Raw genomic sequence first — 12407 nt, 5'->3', positions numbered from 1 at the left:
AGACATCGGGACCACTTGTGAATTGTGTCTGTTTAGTGCCCTGATGTGTGTGTGTGTGTGTGTGTGCGCGTGTGTTCTGCATTGCTAATAGACTTTTAGTTTACTCACACAATTATAGTACAGTAATTCACAATTGCTTAATAGTAGTATGGGGATTCGGAAGTTGCATTGGGAAATTTCATTAAAGTCATGCATTTCTTCATTTTCAATGGTGAGAACACTGTGATTTACAGGATGATTAAATCTTTAACACTGCCGATGTTTAATGACATAAAGAACGCAGTTATGCAAGATCATTGTAGTTTACTTCCACTACAGAAACACAGGAAAAGCATGAGCATCACATGAGTGTGTTCACACACACCTGCACTGCTGTGTTCAGAGAGAGAGTGGAGTGAGTGGTGAATCAAGCGCCTGAACTGGTTTCCCATCAGCGCCTGACAGTCTGTCGAGTGTTCAGCCACAGGCCAGAACACAACACACACCACAACACAACACACACCACAACACAACACACACCACAACTCTCTTCACCCGCAAACTTTGACAAGTTTTGACGTGTGGCTTTTCTCTGTGTAGATTCACACATAGGCCTACACACACCTATAGACATGCCTCTATACGTGTGTGTGTGTGTGTTGTGTGTGCGAGATCTGAATTAACCAGAAGGCTTTATATTTTTCGCCTAGGCTTTTATTTCTTCACACCCCAATTATCTTTTCTTCGGGATAATTCTCTCTCCTCCTGTCCGTTCGCGAGCTCAAACGCAGAGACGTTTCACTTCTTCACAACTCTCAATAATTCATGGCCTGTGTGAATATTTACATGTAAAGTATCCCTCCGAGCCGGAGGAGACAGGCATGTTTATAATGTTAAACACTTAAACGTCCCACCAGACTGGATTTAGATTCCAACAGTTTTGCACACCAACGGGCCTTTGCTTTTTTCTTTTCTTACTTGTATTGCTTTATCAGTTTATTGTGACTGAATGAATGACGGCTCATCGAGATGCAGCCGAGTGTGTTTCACGATTCACGCAGCATTTGAGTAAAAACCTATCCAATACATTTTACAAGCATTATTTTATTTTATTTTTTTGGTGCAATGACACCTGAAACAGCATCTATAGTTATGAAGCTGCAATAAAAGCTATGATATAATGTATTTGGGAACACTTTATTTTACTGTTACATGCAGTCCATGTGGTATTTACATGTAGTTAATTATTATTACTCAGTACTTAAATGTATAAATTACACCGTAATACTGACACCTTAAAATTAAGTGTAACTCATGTTATTTTACAGTGTCCTTGGTACACAAATTATGCATAATTACATGCAATTAACCCTCAACCAAATCCTGATCCTACACTAACCCTATAGTAAGTACATGTAGTTAATTATTATTACACTGTAACAATGACACCTTAAAATATAGTGTAACCTACTTTATTTTTAGGTGTAGTTGCACATGTTACATGTAATTACTATAGTAATAACAGTAAATTAAACCCTAAACCAAGCCCTAAGCCTATAAATATACTCAGTTCTGTTTGTGTAATTACACTCTAACAATGTCACGTAAAAAAAAAAGTGCAACCACTTTTTTTTTTTTTTTATGTGTATAAATCTATCCGGTTACACTTTATTTCAAGGTGTCATTGTTACAGTGTAATTATATATTTAAGTACTGAGTAATATTAAGCAACTACATTAACTATAGGGTTAGGGTTAAGATTAGGGTTTGGTTGAGGGTTAGTTGCATGTAATTATGCATAATTTACTGTTATTACTATGGTAAGTACATGTAACATATGTAACAAGGACACTGTAAAATAAAGTGTGACACACATTACATGTTCTTACTGTACAGTAGTAATAATAACCCTAAACCAAGCTCTAAGCCTAAAAATAGTGCAACCATATTTTTCATTATTATAAATCTAAATATTGTTCTATGTAATGTTGCTATAGAAGTCTAACGTGTGTGTGTGTGTGTGTGTGTGTGTGTGTGTGTGTGTGTGTCACTATGGAACTGGAGGCCAGCACAAAGATGAAACTGTAAGTGCTGTCACATCCTCAGTGTGTGTGTGTGTGTGTGTGTGTGTGTGTCAGGCGTCTCCTATGTAGATCTGGGTCTCCCGCTCCTCTTTGATACTTCACACTGGATTTGAGTCACTGGTCCCAGTGTTTGACAGTGTGTGGTAATTACCTGGCTCTCCGCTTGATCATGTAAACTCCCAGAGCCAGGGAGACTCAGTCAAATGGGGAGATGTAAGGAAAACAAAACAACAACAAAGATGGCAACGGCACTTTTTTTTTAACACGTTGCAAATGTGGATTTTACACCTTTAATTTGAACAGTGGAAACGGAAAACAGTTTCTTCTTAACACGCGCTGTGTATGTCGGGTATTTGTTTAAATAGCGGAAAATCATCAGTCCTGAGGGGCACATAATAACTCTGCATAATGACTGAACGTGCGCGCGCAGAGGGGAACGCTTCTCTACGCCAGATATACCTACACTTGCATCCAATTACTATAATACAAGCCGTTAAAGATATGATTTTGTCCTCTATTCTGAAGCAAATGATTAGCGCTAATGAGCTGTCAGTGACGTCAGAGGGCGTGGCTCGTGTTTCATTACTGTTGACAAGCCCTCGCGATATCTCTAAATCTGCGCGTGCGAAACTTTAACCCGCGTTCCCTTTAAATCGATTTATAATATTTTTGTTCTAAAATGAGAAGAAATCTTAGATGAATCGGGTCTTCAGAAAAATAGGATGAATTCTTTATATGTAGGCCTGTTCTGCACACAGACTGCTATTTCTCATATTTAGGGTTAGAGGTAATAATTCAAACTCAGAAACGGGAAAAGTAAATCTGACCTAATCGGGGCAAATACTAGGAAGTCTTTCTGCGCGTTCCGTTTCGCGCGGGACATTAACGGCGTGATTGTAAATTAAAGGTGTTGGTGATGATTATAATATAAAGGTGTCAGAGCTTTAAGCCTCTTAAAACACGCAGGGCGAGCGACAGAAATAACACATTATTAGCAAGATCATTAATAACCACGCATTTTTAATATCTAATATTCTTCTGGTGGACACAGAAAAACTTATTTAAGATATATGTAAAATGGGATGCTTCACAAAAGTTGTCCTGGTTTCAGTCAGCGCTAATTCTTTTTTATTTAGGCTATTGTTTGTTTGTTTGTTTGTTTATGTTGCTTGTTCGTTTATTAATCATATCGTAGGCTATTCGACTAATATATGCTACTGTTTTATTTCATTTAGTAACAGGATTATATAGCCTAAGCTAGCCTACAGTTTTTTATCTTTTATAGCCTATATATTTGTCAAATATTTGCATTTCCAAACTATATGACGATGAGGACAATAATAACAAAACGCATGGAATAGCCTACTTCTATTGTAATCTCAATCTCTCTTGTAATTTCAAGAAAATAATTACAGGTATTTTTATTTTATCTATCAGAGATGAAAATATATATTTCCCACCGTTAAATTAACGGATTTAACCTTTAACCAGGAAAACTGACACGTGAAAAATAATCGCGTGATTTTAAAATGAAATTTCTCTAATTGTAGAACATAATGCGAATTAGATCGTGTAAACACTATAATTTAGGAAACAAAAACGAATAAAAACAACCACATTTTTTTTTTATGACAAACTCTTGGTAATCTCTGTTTATTTCGCTCTTCGGAATTGCCAACCGGCAAGCTTCGTTTATTAAATAATTATAATTCATTCGAAACAAACTGTGTTTGTATATGTTTTTTTTTATCAGTGTTTATTTTTATTTCTATTTTTATTTAACTTCACTTTCCTCAGGATTGCAGAGAGTCGCATCATTGATCCGGCAGGTGTCGCTAAAGAGCTGCAGAAACACACACACACACGCACACACACACTCTCACAGTGCCGTGAGAATAACGCCACTGAGCAGCCATGAAGGAGAAGACTCCTTTCACACAGAAGAATTTACAGTTCCTCTCGAAAGTTCTCCACACACTGGCTGTGCTCAGACTGATGTTCCTGAGGTCAGGGAGAGTTGAACTGAGCTAGAGCTGTAAACACTGGAGTAATGTGCCTAACAGAAACACTCCAGGAGAAAGAGCCTGAAAACGACGGAACATTTGCAAATACGGATGATTAATCTAGAAATCATAGAAATGTTTTTTATATATATATATATATATATATAGATATATATATTATATTTTAATTCGCCTAAATGTTTAAAGTTGAGCAGATTGAAGGCGCGAATAGTGTACTGTGCTCGAGTGTGTATCGAGCGACATGCGACCTGTTGTTCCGTAGAAATCTGCTATAGGCTCGATCGGGCATTGCTTATTTCAATTAATTTTTTAGAACGAAATTAAACAGCATTAAATAATTCTGAACGACCTGAAGCCTTAACAAATGAGATCTAGATAGTTGTTAGGATAACATAACTCGCATAAGCTAACTAGAAATAGATATGCATCTGAGTGATATTCTACATTTAGATTATATTTTATGTTATGATTTCCATTTAAAAAAATGAAACAGTGAGAGGTTATGTAAAAGTGTCTGTGTACATGTATTGTCGGCCGCAGCTGGGCAGAGACACCGAGAGCTTTAACCCTAAAATGACCTCAATCTGACACCAGATGAAATGTTCCCGGCTGTTAAAGCGGATCACCTTCACGTCCACAACACTGATTCCTGCTCTTCTGTTCTGTTTCTCTCACACAGGAGTTTGTTCAGTCGGTAGGTAAAAAATAAAATAAAATAAATAAAAACTAAATATTTAATTTCATGCATATTAACATAGAAATAATAATAAAAAAAATTTGAAACCGAAAGCGTGTTTTCCGTGTCAAGTTTCTTTTCAGCGCAATCATTAGCCGCTGTCGGGGAAACCTGCGAGTTTTATATCTAAAAACCGATGTAATTAAAACTGAAAAGGAACGGCTACTCTTCAAAATTGTATTTAACCAAGGCGAAAATATAAATGCATTTTCCTCAAGGTAGTGATTTATTGTATGATTTTGAGTGTTTAAATTTGCACGCATTATTAAAGTTGTAGTTGTTGAAATCTTTTTTTTTTTTTTTTTTTGCAGATTTCTAAAAGGGTGAGATATGCACTTACCCGTGTGTCGGCTCAGGCGTGTGTGTGCACAGAAGGGCTCGCACTCTTCCTCTTCCTCGCGATGATGATGATGATGAAGCACTGGTCACTCAGTGCGCGCGCTGTGTCCACTCGCTAGTGCACACTGAACCCTCTCACTCCCTCCCTCTCTCATAAACACAGTTGCGTTTATGAATCCGCTTTAATTGCTGTCTTCATTCTAACCCGAGGTTCGGGTGAGTGTGTTTCTGACCTCGTGTGTGTTGAGTTCTGCTCGATCTCCACCAGCGCGTGAACAGTTGATTTCAACAACAAAACAACAGCTCTAAATGTAGACATTTATGTAAAAAGCGATCGATGGACGCTGATGTCACGATGTGGGCTATATGTTCATTGATGAGGAGTGTTTTAAGGGTCTGTTTGTGGTTTTAGGGGCCACATCTGTAGCACGATCAATATCCTCGCTCCTCCTCTGAAACTTCAGGCCTTCTCATGATTGATGATCTCGGGCTCTTTGAGAATTGAGCAGCGCGACGCGCGGATCACATTTCAATCTACAAACGCGACTGGACTAAAAGACACTTTCAATAAAACATCTTTTTTTTTTTTTTTTTTTGCTCTCTTCACGTTATTTCAAAAGTTCACTTTATTTTTTAAAAAAGGAGTCTGCGTAAATAATCATTTTAAGTCTTCGTGCCTTGCACATAACACGGGATTTGACACTCGATATCAGTTGCATGCGCAATGCATTACCCGAAGTCGAGTTAAAATGATTTTTTTTCTTTTGTGCGTTAAAGACAGTGTTTGAACGCGGTGAATGCGCGTGGCTCCCCCCTCGCGCACTGGACGCTCGCTCGCCTCGCGTCGCGTCGCTCGCCCGCCTCGCGCAGGGTTTGGCGTGGAGCTCGCGCAGGACTGGCTGTGCTCAGCGCCACTTCCGGTTTCCGTCATTTCATTCTCCCGCCGATGCGCGCGGCTCGACTCTCTGCGTTGTATAAGCGCGCGAGCGTCCGACCTGCCAACACACACTGACACTCACTCATCTCACACCGCGCGCGCGAGAGCGAGGGACCGCCGCGTTTTTTAAAAAACTCTTCACTTTCCCCTTCTTCTTTTTTTTTTTTTTTTTTTTTTTTTTTTTTTAATACAGTAGTAATAAAACAAGAAAGCGGACCGGAGGCATAAAGAAGACAGGGACTTGTGGGATGAAAACGGGGCTAAAAAGATTCATCCTCTCTTGAACATCATCATCACCAACCATCATTCATTCATTACCTTGACAACCTCTGGCTTTGATTGACAGCTGGAGTGGCAAAAAGCCATGAGACACGACAGTTTAGTTACATGCAGGTTGTTGATGGGCCGGCTGTAACCTTCAGTTTTGGTGCTTGACTTTTTTTTTTTCTTTCTTTTCTGGGGGGCAAAGGGAAAAAGAAGAAGAAGAAGAATAATTGCAAAAACTCTTCCCGATGCCTGCGCTCTTTCTCAGCCATATACTGGAGAATAGGAGAATTCGGCGAGTTGCTTGAAAACGGGATCTTTGCGGCGCGTGAGTTTGTGAGCGGACTGGGAAATTAAATCTACGACACAGATCCAGAGGTTTATTGGAGCGCAGGCTGATGGCGCAAAGGGTAGGTTTCAAATCTCCAGCACTCACCTCCACTAACACACGATCTATCACAGGCCTCGACTGTCTGTCTGTCGCCAAAACCACTTCAGTCTGACGCACTTTGTTGGGAATATTCTCCGCGCGAGACACGCGTTACTCTCCTCGGGAAACACAACTTTGCCATGTTTTTGGTAATTACGCGCGGCAAACTTTGCCCTCGCGCGACGCTTTTCTTCTCGTTTTCCCAGTTTTCACGCGTGTGTTTGTGCTCTTCTTGACCCTCTGCTTCTCTTCCAGTACGATGAGCTGGCTCACTACGGCGGCATGGACGGGGTCGGGATGTACGGGGACCCTCACGCGCCGCGGCCGCTGCCGCAGGTCCACCACCTGAACCACGGACCCCCGCTCCACGGCCAGCACTACGGCACGCACGCCCCGCATCCCAACGTCATGCCCGGCAGCATGGGCTCGGCTGTCAACGACGTGCTAAAGAGGGATAAAGATCAGATTTACGGGTGAGTTATAGATATTATATCGGATCCGGGAATTCCTCCGCTTTCCCGTAATAGTTTGCCAGAACTTAGCTATTATATACGGGGCTTTGCCAGAAATGCTGGCACTATTTTAGGGGAATGCTATACATTTCACTTTGCTTTTATTGCGAGTTTATTTGTATGCCTTTTTTTTCTTTTTGCTTTTGAAAACCTAATTTTAAAGCGTTCGTTAGCAGCGTTATTTTCACTTGAGTTTAAAATCACCGCTACAAAACCCGATGTGATCGCGACTCTCGTTGAGTGTAAATGCAGTTTAATATTTAATTACTCAGTAGTGATTAAATCGCCCATTAAACTGCATTTACTACTATCTGAATGTGATTGTGAACGGAAGCCGCTGAGCTGATTTCCCCGTCGCGCTCGGACTAATACTCTCACACACACTGTTCCTCGCGTGTTTCCCCTGCTCTGATCGCGGTGTGTGTGTTTCTGCAGTCACCCTCTGTTCCCTCTGCTGGCTCTGGTGTTTGAGAAGTGTGAGCTGGCCACATGCACTCCTCGCGAGCCCGGGGTGGCCGGAGGAGATGTGTGTTCCTCGGACTCCTTCAACGAGGACATCGCTGTCTTCGCTAAACAGGTCTCACATCTACTGTCCATAAAACATGCAAACAAACACAGATACAAGTCATAGTTTCATTTTATGAACCCTAACTATATTTCCATCAATACACTAAGCGGCTGCATTTAAGGAGTGTTTAACCTGATTCGTAACGATTGCGATTTTAATGCATCTTTCATTAAAACACGATTATTAAATTGCTGCACATTTATCATCAATTGTTATTAACCCCGATTTTGTGTGTGTGTGTGTGTGTGTGTGTTTTAGGTCCGCGCTGAAAAACCTTTATTTTCTTCAAATCCAGAATTGGATAATTTGGTAAGAGAACACACCAGCACTGCTCGTCTTCACTATAGCCCTGCAGTCCACTTCTCTTAAATGAGTCTCTCTGTTTTTTCTTCTCGAGACTATATTTTTTTGCATCGGATCTGGAGATAGTGAAAGTAAATACGAAGGGATCTGTGTGTCAGGAGTGTTTGAGGTGGAAAAGTCCCTCATTAGGGCTGAAATCACCATCAACCCCTCACACTTTACACAGGCAATAATGCCACATGCAAAAAAAAAAAAAAAAAAAAAAAAAATATATATATCAAAAATAATTACTTATTATTTCTCAAGCACATTATTAACTCTCGAATTATTTCTTAATATTGGGATGGTTTTTGTTCACTACAAAACACTATGTTGCTAACGAATATTAAAATGAAAACATAAAGAAGGGATCCAGCTAACGATGCATTTCTCTTCACAGATGATTCAAGCCATACAAGTATTACGGTTTCATCTTTTGGAGTTAGAAAAGGTAATCTTTTATTCATTTGGATTGATTTACTTTTAGAAAGAATTTGGATGAATTTTCTGCGCTCATCACCAATCTGTGATTCTTCTTTTTCTTTTTCTTTTTTGAATTTATAATTCAGATTTGGCACTTCTTGATATAATACAAATAATAATAAATATATATTATTTGACAAAATTACAACGAACGTAAATTGGTATTGAAACAATTAATTATAATTCATAAAAATTAATCCATATTCCGTCGATGTTAGTTCAAACGGGATATGACATAGAAATATTTATTTCAAATGAATGAATAATTTCACGGTCAAGTTATAGTCGGTGCGAAATGTTGACTAAGACGTTCGTGTTTTATTTGTTGGTTTATTTTAGTCAATGAACTTGTTGAGTGTGTCTCTGGAGAACCATTTGCATTGCTGCATTTCTCAGTAGTTTTCCTCTTTTTTGCGCTGATTTGTGAAAGAGTTGTTCTGTCTTTCCTCTGCTCAAGGTGCACGAGCTCTGCGATAACTTCTGCCATCGGTACATCAGCTGTTTGAAAGGGAAAATGCCCATAGATTTAGTGATTGATGAACGGGATGGAAGCTCAAAATCGGACCATGAGGAGCTCTCGGGATCTTCCACTAACTTAGCCGATCATGTAAGTAACCGATGGGTTCATTGTTTCTGCGCTGAATACTCTACAATAGCATAGTAATGTGAGATCTAAAATATGCCGTGAGATTAGAGATCTTTAAATCTGCTAGAATGGTAAAATAATCTGTGCTGAAAGTGTCACGCGATTCTTCTGCACTTGTTCTTGAGAGAAACACGGCGTGTTTAATGATATAGGCCCTATATGTCTGATATTTGAAATTAGTGCTGGTCTTTGGTGTCGCTACTATCATGTGTTTTATATTTCGGTATGTGTGTCTCATTTGGGCTGTACATAATGATCTCGAATTGCACATGATTGCTTTAAACAAATGAATGACTTGGCGTTATATTTTAGTGGACTAGATATAATGTTATGCAATGAACATTATTGTGTTTAAAGTATTGGGCAGTGGTGTGCTTCCCCGTAGTTTGCAATGATGATGTTGGTAATGTGTTTAATTGTCTCTTAGCTATTGATTTTTTTTTTAGTTGTGGTTTGAGTCCATTTTACAGGCCCGATCTCCATTACAGTCAATCCAACTATGAATCTTTATATTTAAAATGACATCGGCTTTGTTTAAATGTGTTGATATCGATGTTGCATATCAAATGTTGGTGAAAGGAAAGTTTTCTGCGTCGTGAGTCTCGTGCATGTGTCGAGGATCGGGATATATGGATATATAGAGATTCATATGCAGATTTCAGCATCTGTGGGGTTCATCTGTACGGCATTCAAATGAATCAACTGAATTCATCGATTAACAACCGGGAGAAACATTCAAACAATCATTTAAATCCTCATATAGGCCCACTTAACAACTCACTTCGAGTGTAAAATAAATGTTGAAAATAAGACACGCTGTGCTGTTTGTGATTGGGCTCATTTTAATCATGACAAAATAAAAAAAGTCATTTCATCGGAACACTGACCGAGCCTCGAGGATGCATCGAGTTTGCGTTCGAAATTCGAATGTCCCTTTACGTCATTTTTTCGAACACTTTGTTGCCTAGAATTTCTGTCGGTTTATCGTTGAAAACATGGTTATATCTCGCGCGCGCCATTACCTTACATCGCTACTGAACTGCAGATGATTTCAGCTGGAGGAACACTGGGAGCTTTAATATTTATTTGACTGTTTGTGAAGGCTATTTTTTATCGGCTGTGTGAGTAAATGTGTGTGTGTGTGTGTGTGTGTTTTGAGGTCCAAACGTGACATTTGCATAGCGTGCACGAGCATGTGTGCGTTAACGTGAATAAATGATGTGTGTTGCCTGTTGCTGCTCCACATCCTTCATAAACACACTGTCCTGATGCTCAGAAACTATTGCGATTATATTGCTAAATCTAAATAAATTGCAGTGATTAGATTCCTCAAAATCATATGGGTCTTGCACTTTATCATATGGTGTTTGAGGACAGCAGTTTGATAGTCTGATATGCAGATTTATTTAGGTAGTACCTATCTCATCCTTTTTTCTTTTTTTTTTTTTTTGCTTTGATATGCATTTTTAATATATTTTGCCTGAGGCTACATCATTTGGTGAAAGTTGCTTTGCTGGGGATGAAGGACATGCCTCCTGCTCTCTCTCTCTCTCTCTCTCTCTCTCTCTCTCTCTCTCCCTCTCTCTCTCCCTCTCTCTCTCTATCTCTCTCCCTCCCTCTCTCTCTCTCTCTCTCTCTCTCTCCCTCTCTCTCTCCCTCTCTCTCTCTATCTCTCTCCCTCCCTCTCTCTCTCTCTCTCTCTCTCTCTCTCTCTCTCTCTCTCTCTCTCTCTCTCTCTCTCTCCTCTCTCTCTCCCTCTCTCTCTCTATCTCGCTCTCTCTCTCTCTATCCCCCCCCCCCCCTCTGCTGGCACTTATTGACTATTGAATATTACATATTTGTATTGTGCTGTCAGAGTGTGCAAGGCCTTTGTCAGGATATCCAGCTCTGTTCATTCTACTGTTATAATAAAATCTAAGTTTCCACTTTGATTTATATATATATATAATAGATAATAATATAATAATAATTTAGGCTATATATATATATTTTTTTACTTCTTTTTACATTTTTCTCTGTGTTCTCAGTGCGGTCTGTGTCGTTCGTCTGGCATCTCTGTTTCTTCAATCATTTGTGGCTGTCAGTAGTTTTTATGTTGATTATAAATAAGCTAGAAATATGTAAAGACGCTTGTGTTTACATGGCATTTTTTAAAACACATATTTCCCATGAGAGTGCCGTGGATATACATATATATATATATATATATAGTTTTAATATGATAATCTTGGTGAATGAAGCTTCATGTGTGTAGATCACAGGTCATTCTTTCTGATCAGTGTTTGACTGCTCACGTCTGGACACACACTCACTTGTTGCTGTGCACAGTGTGTGTGTGTGTGTGTGTGTGTGTGTGTGTGTGTGTGTGTGTGTGTGTGTGTGTGTGTGTTCTCCTCTTCAGAATGATTCGGATAGGGTTAAGAAAAGGCTCTGTATGGAAGTGTAAAGGGTTCCCTCAGGAGCTTTATATATATATATCCTTTTACGGGTTCCATCATGGCATCATTTTATGGATTTAGCTGTAATTAATAATTGTTTGTTTTAATTCATACTTAATTTTGCTAACTAAACAACTCGTAAACATACTTTATCACTAGAAAAAAATCTAAATCACCTGTTAAACGTGAAAGTCATGTCAGACATTTCTCCTTATATTGAAGGTTTTTTGGATGAAGGAAGTTTCTATCCATAAAGTGAGTTTGTGTTGTGTGATGATAAATGATATTGTGTTATGTGATGATAAATGATATTTCCAGTATTTGAGTGAGGTGTGTGATCTAGAACCGCATTAACATCATCCACTCCCGTCGAAGGTTCTTCTCGCGCTCCTGTCAGAGAGATAATTGTGTGTGTGAACATCATTCTGAGATCTTCAGTGTGTGTTCAGAGCGCTTGTGTAATTACATGTTAAATGCAACAGAACGCACAGGAGGCTTTGTGAAAGGTCGTGTGTGTGTGTGTGTGTGTGTGTGTGTGTGTGTGTGTGTGTGTGTGTGTGTGTGTGTGTGTGTGTGTGTGTGTGTGTGTGTGTGTGTGTGTGTGTGTGTGTGTGGAATCTTCACG

The 12407-nt window shown here is 39.4% G+C and overlaps 1 protein-coding gene across 5 annotated transcripts in view; it reads left to right on the top strand.

The window, feature by feature from the left end:
* Nucleotides 1-6330: 6330 nt before the first annotated feature.
* The window catches only part of meis2a (Meis homeobox 2a), an 87390-nt gene continuing 81313 nt past the window's right edge, over nucleotides 6331-12407 (top strand). For 3 of the 5 annotated variants that reach the window (XM_081347228.1, XM_081347229.1, XM_081347226.1), the window contains exons 1-6: nucleotides 6331-6773; nucleotides 7049-7266; nucleotides 7741-7882; nucleotides 8132-8182; nucleotides 8616-8666; nucleotides 9156-9305. In XM_081347228.1, coding sequence (XP_081203354.1) covers nucleotides 6762-6773; nucleotides 7049-7266; nucleotides 7741-7882; nucleotides 8132-8182; nucleotides 8616-8666; nucleotides 9156-9305 — 624 coding nt within the window. In that variant the 5' untranslated portion in view covers nucleotides 6331-6761. Of the gene's footprint in view, nucleotides 6774-6819; nucleotides 6943-7048; nucleotides 7267-7740; nucleotides 7883-8131; nucleotides 8183-8615; nucleotides 8667-9155; nucleotides 9306-12407 lie in introns of those variants that run through there. The other 2 variants (XM_081347230.1, XM_081347227.1) reach the window with 1 other exon arrangement.

The sequence above is a fragment of the Scardinius erythrophthalmus genome (assembly GCF_964197995.2).
Source record: "Scardinius erythrophthalmus genome assembly, chromosome: 19".
In the NCBI taxonomy this organism is placed as follows: Eukaryota; Metazoa; Chordata; class Actinopteri; order Cypriniformes; family Leuciscidae; genus Scardinius; species Scardinius erythrophthalmus.
Note: the sequence above shows the minus strand (reverse complement) of the source record. Positions and strands in the feature narration are given on the sequence as shown.